At 46.7% G+C, this 22264-nt stretch overlaps 1 protein-coding gene across 1 annotated transcript in view; it reads right to left on the reverse strand.

Moving 5' to 3' along the window:
• Positions 1-22264, reverse strand: part of ACADL (acyl-CoA dehydrogenase long chain) — a 191907-nt gene that overhangs the window by 95622 nt on the left and 74021 nt on the right. Inside the window, exons 5-6 of the mRNA XM_030210840.1 lie at positions 10235-10399; positions 9984-10050 (exon numbers count right to left, since the gene is read on the reverse strand). Coding sequence (XP_030066700.1) covers positions 9984-10050; positions 10235-10399 — 232 coding nt within the window. The remainder of the gene's footprint in view (positions 1-9983; positions 10051-10234; positions 10400-22264) is intronic.

The raw sequence follows: 22264 nt of genomic DNA on the forward strand, positions 1-22264 counted from the left end.
CGTTGAGATCCCATGACACTGGTGGAGGTTTGACAGGGGGCTCTGACAAAAGCAAACCTCACATGAAGCGAACAACTAAAGGCTGTCCAGAGATAGGCTGACCTTCTACACGCTGATGGTAAGCACTGATTGCACTAAGGTGAACCCTTACGGAGTTGGTCTTGAGACCAGACTCTGATAAGTGTAGAAGGTATTCAGGCAGGGACCGTGTAGGACAAGGAAAAGGATCTAGGGCCTTGCTGTCACACCAGACGGCAACCTCCTTCATTTGAAAGAATAACACCTTGTCATGGAATCTTTCCTGGAAGCAAGCAAGACTCGGGAGACACCCTCCAAAAGACCTAAGTAGCAACTTCTAATCTCTCAACATCCAGGCCGTGAGAGCCAGAGACTGGAGGTTGGGATGCAGAAGCACCCCCTGGTTCTGAGTTATGAGAGTTGGAAAACAGTCCAATCTCCACGGTTCTTTGGAGGACAACTCCAGAAGAAGAGGGAACCAGATCTGATGGGGCCAAAAAGGTGCAATCAGAATCATGGTTCCATGGTGTTGCTTGAGTTTCAGCAAAGTCTTCCCTACTAGAGGTATGGGAGGATACGCATACAGAAGGCCTGTCCCCCAATGTAGGAGAAAGGCATCTGACGCTAGTCTGTCGTGGGCCTGAAGTCTGGAACAGAATTGAGGGGCTTTGTGATTGATCTGAGTGGCAAAAAGATCCACCGAGGGGGTGCCCCCATGCTCAGAAGATCTTGTGAACAACATCCATGTTCAGAGACCACTTGTGAGGTTGCATTATCTTGCTCAACCTGTCAGCCAGACTGTTTTTGACGCCTGCCAGATACGTGGCCTGAGAAACATGGCCATGATGGTGAGCCCAAGCCACGTCGTGGACGGCTTCCGACACAGAGGGCGAGACCCGGTGCCCCCTGCTTGTTGGTGTAAAACCATGCAACTGAATTGTCTGTCTGAATTAAAATAATTTGATTGGACAGCCGGTCTCTGAAAGCCTTTAGAGCTTTCAGATCACTCGCAATTCCAGGAGGTTGATCTGAAGATCTTTTTCCTGAAAGACCAAGCTCATTGAGTGTGAAGTCCGCTACATGAGCTCCCCACCCTAGGAGGGATGCATCCACCGTCAGCACTTTCTGCGGCTGAGGAATTGGAATGGACGTCCCAAGGGTCAATTGGATCGAAAGAACCACCACTGAAGGGATCTGCAAACTCGGTGGAGAGATGGGTTATAGCCTCTAAATCCCCTGTGGCATGGCCACCACTGGAAGCTAGGGTCCATTGAGCGGATCTCATATGTAGCGTGCAATGGAGTCACATGAACTGTGGAAAACCATGTGCCCTAAAAGTCTCAACATCTGCTAAGCTGTGATCTGTTGAGATGCTCGAGACAAGGACACTAGGGCCAGGAGATTGTCCACCCTTGCCTAGGAAGATAACCCGAGACGTCCGTGTGTCCAACAGAGCTCAATGAACTCCAATTTCTGTACCGGAGCAAGATGGGACTTGGGATAATTGATACAAACCCCAGTAGCTCCAGCAGTTGGAACAGGTAATCCGCATGGACTGTAGAGAGCCCCCTGTATCCGAGGTGCTCTTCACCGGCCAATCGTCGAGATAAGGGAACACATGCAACCCCCAATCTGCGTAGCGAATGCTACTGCAACAACTGCCAAACACTTTGGAAGAACCTGGGCGCAGAGCGAGACCAAGGGCAGCACACAGTACTGAAAATGCTGCGTTCCAACCGAAATCGAAGATACTTCCTGTGAGCTGGAAGTATCGAAATGTGGGTATAGGCATCCTTTAAGTCCAGAGAGCATAGCCAAATCGTTTTCCTGAATCATGGGAAGAAGGGTGCCCAGGGAAACCATCTGAAACCTTTCTCGGAGAAGGAAATTTGTTCAGGGCCCTTAGTCTAGGATGGGAAGCATCCCCCCTGTTTTTCTTTTGCACAAGGAACTACCTGGAATAGAATCCCCTGTCCTTCTTTCCCCTGGTGGAATGGGTTCGACCGCACTGGCCTTTAGAATAGCGGAGAGTTCCTCTGCAAGTACCTGCTTGTGCTGGGAGCTGAAAGACTGAGCTCCCGGAGGGCAATTTGGAGGCTTGGATACCAGATTGAGAGTGTATCCTAACCGGACTATTTGAAGAACCCACCTGTCGGAGGTTGTAAGAGGTTACCTTTGATGAAAAAATATCAACCTCCCCCCGCCGGGCAAGCCGTCCGGCACGGACACTTGTTCCGAGGCTATGCTGCACTGGAGCCAGTCAAAAGTCCGTCCCTTGCTTTTGCTGGGGAGCCCTAGGGGTCTAAGGCGCACGGTGTTGACAGGAACGAGCATGCTGGGGCTGAGCCTGAACCGGCTACTGAGAAGCAGGAGTGTACCTACAACTGTTATAGGAATAAGGAGCACGCCTCTTTCCTCCAAAAAACCTCCTGGAAGAGGAGGCAGTAGCAGAAGACATCCGGCAAGAGAGAGAGAATCCATGGCGTCATGATGCTTTTTTATCTGACCGACCATGTCCTCTACTTTTCTCCCAAAAAGATTATCCCCCTGGCAAGGAACATCCGCCAATTCGCTGCTGGGTCTTCTGATCCAGGTCAGAGACAACGCAGCCATGAGATTCTATGCATCACTATACCTGAGCAGCTACTCGGATGCCACATCAAAGTGTCAGAAGACCCCTTGCCAGGAATTTGCGACACGCCTTCTGCTGCCTGACCACTTGGTGAAAAGGTTCAGCAAGCTCCGGAGGAAGTGCTTCAACTAAACTGGACAACTGCCTCACGAGTTCCGCAAGTGGATGCTCGGGTAGAGCTGGTAAGTCTGGATCTTGGCGGTGAGCATAGCGGCCTGATGCGTTCTTCTCCCAAAGAATCCAAGGTCCTAGACTCTCTGCCTGGGGGGCACCGAGGCATAGTCTCTAGTACTCTTGGCTCTTCTGAGAGCAGAGTCCACCACCATGGAATCGTGAGGAAGTTGGGCCTTCACCATTACAGGCTCTCCATGGACTCTGTAGTGGGACTCAGATTTTTTGGGGGACAACTGGATTAGAAAGAGGGCATGACCAATTTCGCATAAGCACTTCCCTCAGTGTATTATGCAAGGAGGCTGTAGCAACCTCAGCAGGCGGAGAAGGATAATCCGATGCAGGTCGGTCCCAGGGGGCCTGCATAGCAGTAGGCCTCGAGATAGGTGGAGACCCACTCGATGCCTCGCTGCTCCCAGCTCGATACAGTCCTTCAGCAGCCGTTACCCAGACTCCCGATGTCGATGCCAATGCCGCCAACCTCGGTACCAAAGTCAATGCCGACCTCGAAGGACTGGACCGATCTGAAAAAAGTTTCTCACGCTGAGCCTCTCGAGCCACTTGGGTCCATTTTTTCATCAATTTACACAGCTTACAAGCAGCTGGAAGACGGTCGGGCCCAAGACACTGGAGACACCATGCGTGGGGTTTGGTACTGGAGATGATCCGGCTGCACCGAGTACAACGCTTGAAGCCACTGGGTGTCCTTGATGACATGGAGGGAAAACCGGCAGTCGCGAAATCAAAAGGCTCAATGGTGCCAAGAAAAAAGGGGCACAAAAGAAGGAAGAAACAGCCCGACCAAGCAGCCTAAAGGGCGGCCGCGTCGAAAAAGAAGGAAGAAAAACTAAGAAATTAAGGGAAAAGAACCTTTTTTTAAAAAAATATTTTGTGAAGGAAACAATTTGAAAAAGAAAAGAAAAATATAGGACCGAAAAACGCTAACCGGGGTCTGAGCCAAAAAAGAGTGCGATAGAAAAAATCGTGTCTCTTCAGAGCGTGGATCAAGAAAAACTAAAAGCAACACGCTCGCGTCGCGGGAACCTGCTCACGCACGTGCGGTGCGTCTTCGCACGCGCAACATCGCGTTCTGGAAAGTTCTTGTTTTTTATAAGTTCCAGGCTCCTGGGCCGTCGCGGACAATGACCCATCAGTGATAATATGCAGCCTGCTTGTCCTCGGAGAATAATAATTTGGGAGATAGATATTCAAACTGATTACCTTGGAAGGATGTGAACAGGCTACTAAAATGGTGTCTACACATTTCCTTCAACCACCTGCTCTCCTCCGGCACTATGACCACATGCTAACCTCACTGCTTCCTCTCCTCCAGTGCTGGTGCTCACACTGCTCAGCTAAAAGATTTGCTGCCTCTTCCTTCAGTGTTGCTGCTGCTAACACTGCTGCTTCCTCTTCAGCGCTGCTGACCATGCGCTCAAGTTCCTGGCGTTAATGCTGTCACCTCCTCTCCAGCGCTGTTGACCATGAGCTTAAATCCACGATGTTAACACTGCTGCCTCCTCTCTGGCGCTGTTGACCATGAGCTCAAGTCCCCGACACTAACGCTGCCTCCTCTCCCGAGAGGCTGACCATGCGCTCAAATCCCCGACGTTAACACTGCCGACTCCTCTCTGGCCCTGCAGACCATGAGTTCAAGTCCCCAATGCTGACTCTGCCTCCTCCCTATGTGCTGCTCTCTCTACATGACTCACCTCAGTCTGTGACGTCACTTCACTCAAAGCTTTCTCCTATTGGAGCCTGTGAGGCCTGGAAGTTGGAAGCTGCCAGAAAATTCTACATAACCTTTGCTAGTCAGCATCTGCACTGGACTCTGTTGGATAACATCACCCAGCTGTGAGAATACAACTTGCCTGCTTGTCCTTGGAGAATGGCCATTTAACCCTCCCTCTGTTTTCTATCTTTTAAGCAGTTCCCAATCCACAACAGAACATTGCCTCATCTCATGGCTTTTTAATTTTCTCAGAGGAACTTTGTCAAGTACTTTCTGAAAATCTACATACACTACATCAATTGGCTCACCTTTATCCACACGTGTATTCCACACCTTCAAAGTGAGAACAAGCAGCCTGCTTGTCCTCGGAGAAAGCGAAGATACATACCTGTAGCAGGTATACTCCGAGGACAGCAAGCTGATTGTTCTCACAAACCCACCCTCCTCCCCTTTGGAGTTGTTCCTTCTTTTCATCTTTGCTTTTTGATCTAACTGAGGGTCGGAAAACACTCCAATCTCTACGGTTCTTCGGAGGATAATTCCAGAAGAAGAGGGAACCAAATCTGACGCGGCCAGAAAGGAGCAATCAGAATCATGGTTCCCCGGTCTTGCTTGAGTTTCAGCAGAGTCTTTCTCACAAGAGGTATGGGAGGATATGCATACAAAAGATCCTTCCCTGAATGAAGGAGAAAAGCATCCGACGCTAGTCTGTCGTGGGCCTGTAGTCTGGAACAGAACTGAGGGACCTTGTGATTGAGCTGAGTGGCAAAAAGATCCACCGGGGGTGCCCCACACTTGGAAGATCTTGCACACCACACGCGAGTTGAGCGACCACTCGTGAGGTTGCATTATCCTCCTCAATCTGTCGGCCAGACTGTTGTTTACGCCTGCCAGATACGTGGCTTGGAGAAACATGCCTCGACGACGAGCCCAAAGCCACATCTGGACGGCTTCCTGACACAAGGGGCGAGATCTGGTGCCCCCCTGCTTGTTGACGTAGTACATGACAACCTGGTTGTCTGTCTGAATTTGGATAATTTGGTTGGACAGCCAATCTCTGAAAGCCTTTAGAGCGTTCCATATCGCTTGCAACTCCAGGAGATTGATCTGGAGACCTGATTCCTGGAGGGACCAAAGTCCTTGAGTGTGAAGCCCATCTACATGCGTTCCCTACCCCAGGAGAGATGCATCCGTCGTCAGCACTTTTTGTGGCTGAGGAATTTGGAATGGGCGTCCCAAGGTCAAATTGGATCGAATGGTCCACCACCGAAGAGAGTTGCGAAACCTGATGGACAATTGGATCACATTCTCTAGACTCCCGATAGCTTGGTACCACTGGGAAGCTAGGGTCCACTGAGCTGATCTCATATGAAGGTATGCCATGGGAGTCACATGGACTGTGGAGGCCATGTGGCTGAGAAGTCTCAACGTCTGCCGAGCCGTGATTCACTGAGACGCTCTGACCATGCAAAAGAGAGACAAAAGATTGTCTGCCCTCATCTCGGGAAGATAGGCCTGAGCTGTTGTTGAGTCTATCAGAGCTCCTATGAATTCTAGTTTTTGAACTGGAAGGAGATGGGACTTTGGGAAATTTAAAACAAACCCGAGTAGCTCCAGGAGTTGAATAGTCACCTGCATGGACTGTAGAGCTCCTGCCTCCGCGGTGCTCTTCACCAGCCAATCATCGAGGTAAGGGAACACATGCACTCCCAGTCTGGATAGCGACGCTGTGACCGCCGCCAGGTATTTTGTAAAGACACGGGTTGCAGAGGCCAGGCCAAAAGGAAGCACACAATACTGGAAGTGTTGCGTTCCGAGACGAAATCAAAGATACTTTCTGTGAGCTGGAAGTATCGGAATGTGGGTCTAAGCATCCTTTAAGTCCAGAGAGCATAGCCAATCATTTTCCTGAATCATGGGAAGAAGGGTGCCCATGGAAAACATCCTGAACTTTTCTCGGACCAGGAATTTGTTCAGGGCCCTTAGGTCTAGGATGAGACGCATCCCCCCCCCCCCCCCCCCCCCGTTTTCTTTTGCACAAGGAAGTACCTGGAATAGAATCCCAGCCCTTCTTGCCCGGGTGAAACGGGCTCGAACGCATTGGCGCTGAGAAGGGCGGAGAGTTCCTCTGCAAGTACCTGCCTGAGCTGGGAGCTGAAAGACTGAGCTCCCGGTGGGCAATTTGGAGGTGTAGAAGCCAAATTGAGGGTGTATCCTAACCGGACTATTTGAAGAACCCATTGATCGGAGGTTATGAGAGGCCACCTTTGGTGAAAAAATTTTAACCTCCCCCCGACTGGTAAGTCATCCGGCACAGACACATTTACTGCAGCTATGCTCATCTGGAGCTAGTCAAAAGCCCGTCCCTTGCTTTTGCTGGGGAGCTGCAGAGGCCCCTTTAGGCGCACGCTGTTGACGAGAACGAACGCGCTGGGGCTGAGGCTGGGGCTGAGAAGGCTGTTGGGCAGGTGGAGTGTACCTATGCTTATTATAAGAATAGGGAGCACTCCTCCTGCCCTTGAAAAAACGTCTAACAGTTGAGGTACATGCTGATGGCGCCCAGAGGGAGAAATTGTTGAGGGCGGTGACCCGCTGGTGGAGCTGTTCTACAACCTGCTAGACCTCCTCGCCAAAAATGTTATCCCCCCGGCAAGGAACATCCACAAGTCGCTGCTGGGTCCTACTTTCCAGGTTAGAGGCATGCAGCCATGAGAGTCTGCGCATCACTATACCTTGAGCAGCGGACCTGGACGCAACATCAAAAGTGTCATAAGCACCCCTGGACAGGAATTTACGACACGCCTTCAGCTGCCTGACAACCTCCTGAAAAGGCCTGGCTTGCTCCACAGGGAGCTTATCTACCAGGTCCGCCAGTTGCTTCACATTGTTCCGCATATAGATGCTCATGTAGAGCTGGTACGACTGGATCTTGGACAAGAGCATGGAGGACTTGTAGGCCTTCCTCCCAAAGGAGTTGAGAGTTCTAGATTCCTGCCCCGGGGACGCCGAGACAAAATCTCTAGAACTGCCAGCTCTCTTTCAGGGCACAGTCCACACTATAGAGTCGTAAGGTAACTGGGTCCTCATCACCTCAGGTTCTCCATGGGACCCTATACTGGGATGTCAATCTTCTTAGGATGGTGGGATTAGTAAGGGTTCGTCCAGTTGCTAAGCAAAGTCTCCTTGAGAACCTTATGCAAAGGAGCCGTGGCCGACTCCTTAGGTGGTGAAGGATAGTCGAGGACCTCGAGCAGCTCAGTCCTGGGCTCATCCTCAGTAACCACCAGGAAGGGAATGCCCACAGACATTTCCCGGACAAAGGAGGAGAAAGAAAGACTCTCCGGTGGAGAAAGCTTTCTTTCAGGAGAGGGAGTGGGGTCAGAAGGAAGACCACAAGACTCCTCAGATGAGAAATACCTGGGATCCTTTTCCTCCCCCCACGAGGCCTCCTCCTCGGTGTCAGACAAAAACTCCCAAACAGCAGTCCGAAACCGGGCCTGTCTCGACTCCGAGGAACGATATCCTTGATGGTGTCGTTGAGAAGTTGACTCCCTCGGGGGCGGCGATGAAGCTCCCTCCAACGACGTCGACGGGGAGTCGACCTGGGTGGCAGCCGAAGCCGATGCCGCAAGCGGTACCGGTGTCGGGGACCTCACTACAGGCAAGGAGCCAGCCGGCGCTTCGGCCAACGGTACCGAGGGCGCATGCACCGTCGGTACCAGTACAGACTGGCGCATCAGCCCTTCCAGGAGACCTGGAAGAACGGAGGCGCTCATCCAGAGTCTCTACCAGAAAAGGCAGGGAAGCCGGTGTAGGAGTCGGAGACAGAACCTGCAAAGGACGAGGAGGTGGTACCGGGCTGTCCATCGACCGACGCATCAACACCTCCTGAATAAAGGGGGAGTGGTCCTCCCGGCGCCGACGCTTCTCGGGTGCCGATTCCCTCGATGCCCCGGAGCTCCCGGTACCGTGTCAAGAAGGAGACCAGTGACGATGCTTCTTGGCCTTTGCCCAAAGTATGGCATCGGTACCCCTTGGTACCAATGAGGAGGACGTCGAATCCAAACGCCTCCTCGAGGTCGGGTCCGAAGATGGTCGGTCCCGATGGGCCTGCGAAGCAGGAGCCTTCGAGACAGGTTGAGACCCACTCGACGGCTCACTACTCCCAGCGTGCAGTGGTCTGCAGACAGCAATTACCTGCACTCCCGAGGTTGATGCTTGCTCCGGTGCTGACATCGACACCGCCGAACTCAGTACCTCTGTCGACGTCGAAGTACCGGGCAAAGCTCTAAACAGACAGTCCCGTTGAGCTTGTCTCGCCACTTTGTCCACTTCTTGAGACCTAAGACACAATTTACAGGCGGCTGGGTGATGTTCGGGCCCAAGGCACTGAATACACCACACGTATGGATCAGAACCCGAGATTGCCTGGTTGCAGTGACCGCACTTCTTGAAGCCGCTGGGATCCTCAATGTCATGGACGGAAAAATAGCGGCGGTTAAGTCAAAGTCGTTGATGGTGCCAAAAATAAAGGCACAAAAAAGGAAAAAAAACCCAAACGGTCGGCCTAAGATGGCCGCGAAACGAAACTTAGCCGGCCCAAACTAAAAGTCTAAGGAAATTTACTTACTTTTTTTTTTAATAACATCTCAACGGAGCCAAAGAAGAAAGAGAGAAGAAAAACACGAAAATCGCGACAAAAAAAATCGAAGGCTTCTCGGGACACACTGAGAGGGACCAAAACACAGTCTCTCTCAACTGCGGACAAAAAGAAACTGCTGTCCCCGCGCGATGGACGGAAAGATAGTAAACTTTTGTTGCTAGGAAGATTTCTGGACCTCAGGGCTGCCGTGGACGTCACCCATCAGTGAGAACAAGCAGCCTGCTTGTCCTCGGAGAATTGTGACTATCTCCTTGATCTTATATGCAGGACTGCAATATGTAGATGTGGCTTGGCCATGAGATTCCCCATCCTTTGGCTGCTACAGCCAAAGGTCCTGGGAGTTTTCCATACAAAACTTGCAAATTTCTCTTGTATCTTATTAGAATTCTACCTTTATGCCCAATGACTTGCAAACCATTCTTCCTCACCTGTACATTTATATAGCATTCTTACCTAACCTTACACTGTACACTGGTTAATAAAGAATATTTGGAAGAAAAGAGGCTTAAATTTCATAACATTAAACAAATTGTATGTCTAAAAAATCACTAAGTAAAAAAAAAAAATCTATGTTGAATTCTAATCAAAGTCCCTATATTTCTGGGCTCAAGGTAGGCTCTTTAGCTGTGAAACATACCCTGGAAGCTTCGATCAATCCGCTGAAGAACAGAATCTTCAACAGTTGCACCCTAATACAATGTTGGGCACTGCTTCATTGCAACTGAAGAGGAAAGAGATAAGGGGCCCCCTACTGAGCTTCTACTTACCTTACTGCCATTCAGAATCCAGTCATGTCCATCTTTTTTAGCATTTGTGCGTATTCCTTGCAAATCACTAGGATCACAAGAATCACAAAAACAAATTGTCAACGCACATGACACATATCAGGCCCTAAAAGTCTATCTGTAAGGATTTTGAAATAAAATAAGGAGTATCTAATCAGAAGGAGATTTTTAGTACTAGTAAGAATATAAAAGGAAAATGAAGAACAAAAATCTTGTGTTGAATGTTTGCTCACCTTCCAGCTCCAGGCTCTGTCATGGCTATAGCCCCAATGCATTGGCCTGCTGCCATTTTAGAAATGTAGCGCTCAATTTGGCTTTTGCTGCCATAATGTGCGATGTAAGGCATAACAATGTCTGAATGGAGACTGAACCCTGGCCCTGAGCAGTTTGCATACATCCTAAAAAAGAAAAGCAAAAGAACAAGTGGGATAAGCACATGGAACACGGCTCGTGGAACTGTGTGCAAATGTCTATACGAGTGTTGTCTCTGTGTGTATCTCTGACCAGCAAAGAACAAAGACTGGATGGTTTGAATGGAGTGGTAGCTAGTCATTCCGTCACTTAGGAAAGAATAATAAAATGAAACCAAGTAAGATGATAGCCATTAGATGTCACTGTCATCTGATTTCAAAGGATGGATTCTACAGTTTAACCAAAGGCACGAAGCATGGCCATACTTCACCACTAGGAAGCCATACATATAGGGGGTAGGAATGGGCAGCTACAAAAATTTCATGTTTTTCCCCCGTATCTTTTTTGTTTTGGAATGAATGTCATCAAGTGTGTGCATTCTCTGTAAAGAAGTGTGCACTGGAGTAAAAGGGACAACTTTTCTTAAAAAGTGTATACTATGTGAAAGAGGGATCACTCTTAAAGAGTGCACATTTTTCCCCAAGAGTGTGCACATGTGCCCCAACACAATCAGGAGAGTGTGCACTCTAAGAAAATGCACCCTCTTTACATGTAGTTTGCACTCTTGATTTTATTTTATTTTTTAATTTTTATTTGAAAGTTTTAAATATGAACAAGGGATCCACTGTGTATCACAAAATTCAAACATAGTAAATATCTACAGAACAACCATACAATCAAGAACTATGATACCAAGAAAATTTGGAACCATCAGTGTTTCCCCTCCCTAACACTCCCTTCCAACTCCCTCCCCCCCCCCCCCCAACACCCCTCTTCTCACATTCAAAGGCTGTTCAGGTACCAGGATAATTGGTCCCTGGTTGATTACTTTTTAGGGCCTTTAGTAGCACTATAGAAATGATAAGTAGTAGTAGTAGTTGTTGTTCATCCTTGTTGCTGTTAAAGCTTCCATAGTGACCATATTTTGAAGACACTCCCTTCTATACCTCCAGAGAAGGAGCAGCAGAGGATTTCCAACACTGAGCTAGATCCCTCCTAGCTGCTAGATAGCATAAATTAGTTTGGAGCTTCAAAGAGGAATAATCTCCCCTATAATCCCAGCAAACAAGAAGCATGATCTAAAGGAAAGAGCTGCCACCATCACTCATAGCACTTGTTCAAACAGGCATGCCCACCAGAGATAAAATGGGGAACATATTCCCCCACAGCCTTTTCATATGGAATCAACTTCAGCTTATATAATTTAGCTGTAAAGATGTGCCATTCCATGAGAACTTTGATATTAGCCTCAGAGGAGGTCTCCTAGAAGGAGAGCATCACCCTGATGAAGTACGAAGTACTCCTGCAGCCAGGACATGCCCACCAAGGGATGCACTATCCTCTTGCACCAAGGATGTCTCTCCAAGAACTTCTTCCAGGCGGGAAGGGTTAGGACAGCCGTTCTAGCTGGTGATTAGATCATTAGGCATGTAGATAGCTGGGTGGCTGGTGGACATGAAGATTGCCTAGTCCTTGCCTGCCTGGTGCAAAGGTTGCGAACCTCACACTTCACCTAGACAGGATCTTAGGTAACGCTGGGGAGGATCAGGCTGTCTTAGTACATGTGGGTACCAATGACATAAGAAAATGTGGGAGGGAGGTTCTAGAAGCCAAATTTAGGCTCTTAGGTAGAAGGATGACATCCAGATCCTCAAGGGTAGCATTTTTGGAAATGCTCCCTATTTCACACACAGGACCCAAGAGGCAGGTAGAGCTCTGCAGAGTCAATGACTGGTTGAGAAGATGGTGCAAAGATGAGGGATTTAGATTTGTTAAGAACTGGGCGACATTCTGGGAAAGAGGGAGGCTATTCCAAAGGATGGGCTCTACCTTAAACGAAATTAAACCAGGCTACTGGCAATAACTTTTAAAAGGGAGATAGAGCAGCTTTTAAACTAGAATGGGGAGGGAAGCAGACAGTCGCCCAGGAGTGCATGGTTCGGTGTGGAGTATCCTCTAAGGATACTATTGAAAAGGGACATTTAGAGAATCCCAGTAGAAAGGTTTCAACAATGCTGAAAGTAAGCCATGTGTTCTTAATGAGAGAGCAGGATAAATGATGCATATTATCCCCTTCAACTTCTAAGCAGCTTGTAGATCCAAGGAATAAACACAATCTGAAGTGCCTGTATACAAATGCTAGAAGCCTAAAAAATAAGATGGGAGAGTTAAGAGTATATAGCGCTAAATGATGAGGTAGATATAATAGGCATCTCAGTGACTTGGTCGAAAGAGGACAATCAATGGGACACTGTGTTAACAGGTTACAAATTGTAAAACAATGATAGGAAGGATCAAATTGGATGGGGAAGGGGTTGCGCTATATGTTCAAGAAGGAATTGAGTCAAATAAAATAAACGTTCCACATGAAAGAGATAGTAGAGTGGAATCATTATAGATAGAAATTTCATGTGTGAAGGGAAGAAGTATTCTTGTAGGGCTGTACTACCGTCCGCCAGGACAGAACGAACAGACAGATGAAGAAATGATGGCAAATTGGCCAACACTATAATAATGGGTGATTTCAATTACCATGAAAGTTGGAATATGTAGAATATAATCCCCATTAAACTCAAAATTCTACAATTGTTGAAGTGTTTCAAAGGTGAATATGGACTCTCAATCATGAAAAATCGTGGAGAAAAAAGACCTCAGTATAACCGGCAACACCTCTTTTTAAAGGACACACCTTCTAGTTAGAGAGGGCACCTCATTAATCATAAGTCTTAAAAAAAACTCCACGTAAATAACTTTCATATGATGTATGCCATAGCACCTTATCAAACACTCATGGATAAAGACACAAATGCTTAATACAATGTAACGGAAAAAAAACGTTACTTATCCTGGATGGTGAAAACAGCGTGAAAATCTTCCACAAATTAATGCAATTTCTTGATTTCAATTACCCCAATATTGACTGGATAAATGTTACATCAAGAAGTGCCAGGGAGATAAAATTTCTACATGTAATAAACGACTGCTTCTTGGAGCAACTTGTCTAGGAACTGACGAGAGGGGGAGCCATTTTGGATCTGGTCCTTGGTGGTGTGCAGGGCATAGTGCGAGTGGTGGCAGTGTTGGGTCCCCTAGGAAATAGTGATCATAACATGATCAAGTCTGAGCTATCTGGGATGAACCCGTAAAGGAAATCTACTGTAGCTGCATTTAATTTTCAAAAGGGCGACTACAATAAAATGAGGAAAATGGTTAAAAAGAAACTAAAAGGATCAGCTGCTAAGGTTAAGACAATAAATGAGACACGGACGTTATTCAAAAATACCATCATGGAAGCCAAGACCAGTTGCATTCCACATGTTTGCAAAGGTGGAAACGAGAAAACGATGGAAAGCATGGTTAAAAGATGAAGTAAGAGAGGCTATTACAGCCAAAAGATTGTCCTTCAAAGAATGGCAAAAGGACTCAAATGAAGAAAACAAGAAGAAACGTAAGCACTGGCAAGTTTGATGCAAAATCATTAATAAAGAAGGCTAAAAGGGGTCGCGTGACACCATGATCAGGAGCGGCTGGTGAAAAACTCTGCTCCTGCCAGCTTACCAACCAACCCCTCGAAATCGGCGAATTTCATCGTAGAACGAGTCTTTTTAAGGCAGCTCACAAATACTCATAGCCGGGGAAGACAAAATGACGGCTGCGGCAAGCCCGGCTGCGGCCTCTCTCAGCTCAGCGGGTGGCGGCGGAGGTGACGAGCGCGATGGAGCCCTTACTAGATAGGAGGCTGAGCCCCATCGACAGCAAGCTAGCCCAGGTTCAGGAACATCTGGAACAGCTCAATAAAGACCTTGCAGACTTTCAGCAACGTCATGGAACCCTGGAAAATAGAGTGCTGCAAATGGAGGGAGAAAATGCAACACTAAAACATATAGTAGAAGGCTATGAGAAGAAACTCGAAGATCTTGAAAACAGATTGCGAAGGAATAGCCTACGATTTGTGGGGCTACCAGAGGCGTTGGAGGGAAGCAGTTTGCGGCGTTCTTGGACGGTGGCTTCAGGAGCAGATACAGATCTCAGCGGACTTGGGGGAACTCCAGGTGGAATGAGCGCACCGGGTGGGCCCTAGACACTCAGAGAACGCACGCCCGCGAGTGGTGATTTGCCGCATGCTGAATTTTGCGCACAAAGAAGCCATACTGCAACCCTTACGTAAAGACCAGGAGTTGCACTATGATAATAAAAAAATTTGTGCTTCCAGGATTATTCAGCGACAGTGGCGGTGCAGAGGAGGAAGTTCTCACCTGTGTGCACCCTGACTGTTTGCTATGAAAATCCGTTTCGTTCTACTATATCCGGCCAAGCTAAGAGTAACATACCAGGCGGATACGAAGATATATTCGACAGTGGAGCAAGCGCAAGCTTTTTTGAACTTAGTAGAGCCTAAATGAACGGGAGTCTGGAAAGGAATTCTGGATTGTTCCAGGAGGAAAGGAGTTGCCAAGTACAGGTATTCAATTTACAGTGGAATACACAAATTTGACGATATAGTTGGCTTGAGTAAACTAGAACAGTTGGATTTGTATAGAGGAGCTTCTGGCCTTGCAGAGTTGATTTTTGAGATACTGGTAAAGATTTGACTAAGGACTAGCGAAGTTAAGTCGTGACCCTACCAAGACTACACCCTGCAGAATGAACAAGCTCCTGCTCGCTGGCTGTCTGTTAAGGTCACCAACAGTTTAAGGGTGAAGCTGCTTGGGAAGACTCTACTTAAATACCTGTTTCTTTAGATAAGATGGACAATTGAGGGAGTAGGGCTGTTATGTAGTCTGGCTAGAACAGTCGTCCAAGCCCTAGAGACTTTCACTATGCAAGAGTCGTGAAGATTTATCACTGAGGACTGGAACTGTTACTGAGATCCTTTTCTTTTTTTTTTTTTTTTCATGGAATTTCCAAATTTCTTACAAGCATATCACTTGTTACAGAAAAACAGCATAATACAAACGTTAAAAAAAAAATAAGCAAAAGGAAAAATTATACATGCTTCCTTAGACCTCAAGTTAAGGGGGGAATTACAATTTAGTGGAGTTATATACAGGTATATTAACACAAATATAGAAAATGCGGTTTAACTGTGTAATTCGTCACATATCATTTAACTAATTCTACATTAAGCTGTTTCATATCCAGAAAGAATTTTAGCTGTTCTGAGTCATAGAATACATACTTTATCCCACTAAACCTGACCAGGCATTTGCAAGGATAGACTAACAAAAATGAGCCACCCAATTTAAGAACATCCTGTTTCAATGCCAGAAATAATTTTCTACGTTCTTGAGTTACTTTAGTAACATCTGGAAATATCCATATTTTTGTTCCATAAAAAGGAACCTTTGAAAATTTAAAGTATAATTTTAATATTGCATTGAGATCTTGTTCAAATACCAGCGAGACCAAAAGGGTGGCTCTTTGCGGAACTATTTCAATGGATTGTTCTAGAATTTCAGATTGTTAAAGTCTATACCATCCAAACCTTCTTTCTTTCCTTCTTTTCCACCTGAGCTTGTCGGAAGATAATAGATTTTATTTATAGGAGGTATAAGTTCTTGAGGCATTTTCAAATTTTCTTGCAAGTATTTTTTAAATAACTCTATAGGCGTATCATCAGGAATTTTGGGAAAATTCAGAACACGAAGGTTTAGTCTTTTATTAAAATTCTCGATCTGTTCAATTTTTCTATGCATTGCCAAATTGTCTTTTATCACTGTCACTTTAAATTCTTGCAATTGATCCATATCTTTTTTTTAGATCTTTTACTTGTGTCGTCAGGTCTTCTTTAACCTTTTCCTCAATTTTCAAAGATAAAGTATTTACCTTTTCTGAAGCATTTTGAAGCGTGGAGTCCATTTTACTCAGCTTTAGCCAGATCCTCTCTAGATTAACCTCCGGAGTTGTTACGGGTCCTTTAAACCCAAGGACCTCTCTCTCCTGGCTACTTTCCTGTGGCATGGGTCCTCCGTCTGCTGGCTCCTTGTTCCCCTTGTTGGGTTCTCGGATGCCTGCTCCCCTCACCACATCTATAGCCGGACACAGAGGGCATTTAGAATTGGGAGGCGGGGATAAAGATGTTTCTAAGCCCATCAGGGGCTCCGCTCCACCGGATGCCCCTGCAGCAGGCGACCCCGTCTCTTCACTCTGTGAGGGGCGCGTCAGGAAGCGGACCATGCTACCCTGAAGTGGAGACGAAGCAGCTGCAGGCGGCGGTGGAAGCCTCATGGCTCCTTTTCGCTTTGTATGGGGCATTGTGGAGTAAGGAAATCGCTTCACCCTCGAGCAGCAAGGAGCGGTTTCGCCGAACGCGCTCACACTTCCACCACCTTGGTCAGAGATCCTGATGAGTATGTGGGTAATTGGGGACGGAAATGTTGTTGATTATCTTGCAAGAGGGGTTGGGGGGGGAGTGGTGTTAAACGTGATGGTCTCATGTAGGGACGGGGGGACTATATGGGAAAGTGGGAAAGGGGGGTTTGGGGTAGGGGAGAGATAGGAACCTGGAGAGCCGTATTATAATGGGCTTAGGTGGGAGTACTGGAAGTTCATTCACAAGATTGGAGGAGGGCAGAGGCTGGGACGCCTTCCTCTGCTGCAGGTTGGGTTCGTAGGTGCTAAGAATCACCAGATAATACATGCGAGACTCTGAAAGTGATTACATGGAATATGGGAGGCATTATGCCTCCTATTAAGTGAACAAAGATTCTACAACACTTGCAAAGACACAAAGTAGATACTGCCATACTCCAGGAAACTCACTTACCAGATTCTGAACACGCTAAACTCCGCACTTGGTGGGTGGGGGAATGTGTGTCTGCAGCAGCTCGGGGGAAAAAGGGGGGGGGGGGGGTTGCCATTTTGATTAGGAAAGGAATATTAGATAAGGTAGAGCTACGTTTTGCTGATCTGGGAGGGAGGTTTCTGCTTATGAAGCTATTTATTCAGCGCCAAAAGATCTTGTGGGGAATGTATATGCTCCCAAATCAATATGACCAGAAGTTTTTACAAGTTGATCATGTCAAAATTTTGCGGGTGCCCCCTTACCCATGATAGTGGGGGGAGTGGAGGAGTGGCCTAGTGGTTAGAGTGGTGGACTTTGGTCCTGGGGAACTGAGTTCGATTCCCACTTCAGGCACAGGCAGCTCCTTGTGACTCGGGGCAAGTCACTTAACCCTCCATTGCCCCATGTAAGCCGCATTAAGCCTGCCATGAGTGAGAAAGCGCGGGGTACAAATGTAACAAAACAAAACAAACAAAAAAAAATATGGTTTTGGACCCACTGATGCACAGCTCAGGGTCTTGGAGGCAAAATCTAGACGGGAAGAAAGGGGGCTGCCCAATCTTTGCCAACAGGTAGGTCTAGTGGACATTTGGAGGTTATTACACACACCTCTCCTGGGCACATGGCACTCAAGCCTGCATTGATTGTTTGTTGATTTCAGACCAACTGTTTGGGTCAGTTACACAATCGGCCCTGGGGACTTATGTGATATCTGATCATGCTCTGGGTGGAAATGAGCTGGTTACAGAGGGACAGTGAGGGAAAAACGCAGACGCTGGACCTTTCCATAGAGCTGTATCAGGATTCAATATTTAAGGCCTCAATTCAGAAAAGTTGGCAGGATTATAAATTACGTAATGATAGACATGTGGAAGACCGAGTGCTGTATTGGGAAGCGGCCAAGGCAGTACTAAGGGGCGAGATAATTAGCTATAGGTCCCATACACGCAAGGCTAGAGACCGGGAAGTCCTATGGTTTAGTAAACTTTTAAGTGCGGCTAGAAGACGATATGGGCACATACCAACTACGGCAAATAAACAACATATATTAACTCTCCAAACGGCATTAAATGAAATCCTCCATCAAAGGGCCCTGAAATCGCAGGTTTTCTATAGATACCAACTTTATAAAATACGGAAACAAAGAGGGTAAGCTGATGGCGCGCTCATAGTGGCTAAGCAAGGTAAAGCGAGGATTTTAGCCATGAAGTCGCGGCAGGGAGCTCGAGTTCATACAGATCACGAAATTGGTGAAGTATTTTATAGCTTTTACAAGCAGTTGTATGAAGCCCCACAAGGTGAGGGACTCCCGGGAGAGCTTTATTTAAACCCTATTAGACTGCCGAACGTGTCGCTGAGGATTGAGCAGTGGCTTAATTGCCCCATAACAGCAGAGGAGGTGCTAGTGACCATTAAACAAAGTGCACTTACTAAAGCACCGGGGGTGGATGGGTATAGGGCTGAATTTTATAAGATCATGGGGGAGGAGATAGAAGAACCTTTGGCGCATATGTTCAATGTATTTATTGAAAAAGAACATTTGCGCCCCTGCTCTGAACACAGCTTGTATCATTATGATCCCCAAAGAAGGGGAGAGACCCAGAATTGGCTGAATCTTATAGGCCAATCTCGTATTAAACTACGAGGTGAAGCTGATGGCCAAGATTATGACGAATAGATTAGCTAGAATTCTGCCAAAATTAATTCGGGACTCTCAAGTAGGTTTCGTGAGAGGACAGACTATCGCCAAAAATGTAGGAGGGTTTTGGCCTCCCTAGAAGCCATTGCACCGGGGTAATATCAACTCATTATTGGTCAGCTTCGATGCCGAGAAGGCTTTTCACCGTGTGTATTGGAGTTTTTTTTGGAGGTGGTGCGGAAATACGGATTTTCGGGTAGTTTTTTGACCGGGATAAAAGCCTTATATTCGAACCTGAAAGCTAAAGTATCGGTTAATGAGATAGAACTGCGGAATTTGAGATAAGAAGGGGAACCCGACAGGGTTGCCCGTTGTCATCCCCTCTTGTTGTGTTGACATTAGATCGCTAATAAGGGACATTGAGGAGCCGCCGGCGGTGGCGGGATAGGAAAGGAGGTTTTAAATTGGCGGCTTTCGCAGATGATATCTTGGTCTGTCTAACAAAACCATGGGACTCACTGACGGCCTTACTGGAGATCTTTGCTGAATATGGGGACTATGCAGGCTTCCGCTTGAATTTAGGAAAATCGGAAGCACTGGCCTCCTCGGAGGTCTGGAGTTGCTGGAGAGGTGACTTCCCATTGAGAAGAACACTCAGTTCTTTTAAATACTTAAGGATTCTGCTACCTATGAACACATCAGCATTACATGATATTAATATTACCTGGCTGCAAGAGGAGTCCCGTAAGATGCTTCAAGGCTGGCAAGACCTGCCACTGCCTTTGGTGGGTAGATTGAACTTGGTGAAAATGGTACTATTTCTAGGCGGCTTTACATATTACAGACAATTCCTCTGTTTGCGTCACAAAGATTTGAAGTGTTTTTATAGATTGGTGTCAAAATTCTTTTGGAGGAATAAGAAACCTAGAATTCGATTTTCACATTTGATCGGGGGATGGAACCGGGGAGGAATAGGTATGCTGGACTTAGCGGTATACAACCAAGCATGCCAGATGAGACACCTGGGAGATTGGTGCTTAGATACTCAGATATACACCCCAAAGGCCATGGAGGCTGAATATTTTGAACCTTATCGGTTATTCTCACTATTAAATCATAAGACACGCCAGCTCCCTGAGAATTTTAGAACATGTGTGCTGTTGAAGCCACTTCGGGAGGTGCGGGGAGTAGTTATTCGGCACTTAGGTGGGGACCCGGCTGCGACAGATCAACTTACTATAAGAGGTAATTGCGACTTCCCACCGGGCATGGCTAGTCAAACGTTTATTGTATGGGCTCAGCAGGGAATCACATGCTTGGCAGATTTAGTTGGTGAAGATGGGCAGCCCCTTTCAGATGAGGATTTGGTGGGTCGGTTTGGAGAGTCTTGGGGTAATAAATTTGCTTTAAGGCAGGTGAGACACTATGTTGCCTCCTTGCCCAGGGATCTCTTGAGGGTCCCATTGGGGAGCAAGATTCAAGAGCTTTTTCAATCTATAAGAGAGGGAAAGCTTACAATCTCATTATTATATAAGGAACTAATCAGGTGGCAGGCCCCCAAGGACCACAAGTTCTTAAGGAAATCCTGGGAGAGAGAGCTGGGTTCGTCGTTGAGACTCTGGGATATACCTAAATCAGTAGCAAGAATTCCTTTGCTGGTGTCAGATGCCAGATTGAGAGAATGTGCACATAGATGCATTTATAGAGGTTATGTGGCTCCTTCTCAATTGGTGAATATGGGAGGTAATCAAGGTTGGAATGTCTTAAATGTGGGAGGAGCCGGGTACTTTATTACATATGTTTGGGGATGCCCAGTTCTGAAGAGGTTCTGGGGTCAAATTCGAAGGTTCTGGGAACTGCAACTTAGCATCCCGGTGTTGGGGACAATAGAGCAACTACTGTTGGATGTACCAGAGGCCTTTGGAGGTAGGAATCGCTTTGAGATACTAATGCTCCGTAAGATGTGTCTAGTAGGAAGGAAATGTATTCTACAATATTGGACAGTTAAAGATCCCCCAGCCTACTGGCACTGGAGGAATCAATTACATCAGTTGGTATCCTGGGAGGCTAGAGATGCTAGGCTCTCCCAGAGGAGACAAATTACTTTCCTGGCAAATTGGGGTCCATATTTGCAAATTTTAAATCCTAGAGGACGTAGCTTACTTCTCAATGAGGGTTGAACTTTCCAGTATGATAGAGTGTGGCTCCTGGGAGGGGGGGAGATGATTACACCTGATGGTTATGTACCCTGGGGCAGATAGTATGTTCTGATTTGACTTGCTCTTCTAACCGAAATGTTGAATAATATGGGGGAACACAGGGGAATAGGGGAGTTCGGGGATAGGGGAGGATTGTTAAAAAAATTTTCAGATGCCGTTCACTAATGCGTGGAAATTCTATCGCAGGAGTCGCCTGGGGTGCCTGCTAAGAGGAAGTTATTGTTATGGTTTAGTACGCTGTACTATCAGTAGAACTGTTTAAACATAAATCCTGAAAGGGGAGGTGAAAATGTTAAAAATTTTGTGGATGTGATTGTTACTTGGTTTGCACTCAGTTTGTATATTTTACAAGCGGTTTTAAAAAGGGTTCCAGTGGTGATCCAGGAATTACAGACCGGTAAGCCTGACGTCAGTGCTGGGCAAAATAGTAGAAACTATTATAAGAATAAAATTACAGAACACATGGATAAACATGGTTTAATGGGACAGAGTCAGCATGGGTTCAGCCAAGGGAAGTCTTGCCTCACCAATTTGCTTCATTTCTTTGAAGGCATGAATAAACATGAGGATAAAGGTGAGCTGGTTGATGTAGTGTATCTAGATTTTCAGAAAGCTTTTAATTAGTTCCTCATGAGAGACTCTTGAGAAAATTAGAGTCATGGGATAGGAGACAAGGTTCTGGTGTGGACTAGGAATTGGTTATTGGACAGAAAATAGAGGGTAGGGTTAAATGGCCATTTCTCTCAATGGAGGAGGAAGAACAGTGGAGTGCCGCAGGGATCTGTACTGGTACCGGTATTATTTAACATATTTATAAATGAAATGGAAATCGGGATGACGAGTGATGTGATCAAATTTGCAGATGATACAAAACTATTCAAGGCTGTTAAAACATGTGCGTACTGTGAAATATTGCAGGAAGACCTTAGGAAATTAGAAGACTGGGCGTCCAAAAGGCAGATGAAATTTAAGGTGGACAAATGCAAGGTGATGCACATTGGAAAGAATAATCCGAATCATAGTTACCTAATACTAGGGTCCACCTTGGGGGTCAGCACTCAAGAAAAAGATCTAGTTGTCATTGTAGATAATACACTGAAATCTTTTGCCCAGTGTGCGGCGGTGGCCAAAAAAACAAACAAGATTCAAGGAATTATTAGGAAAGGGGAGGGGAGATCAAAGATGGCGGACGCTGCTCACGAACGCTCAC

This window comes from Microcaecilia unicolor, chromosome 7 (assembly GCF_901765095.1).
Source record: "Microcaecilia unicolor chromosome 7, aMicUni1.1, whole genome shotgun sequence".
NCBI lineage: Eukaryota > Metazoa > Chordata > Amphibia > Gymnophiona > Siphonopidae > Microcaecilia > Microcaecilia unicolor.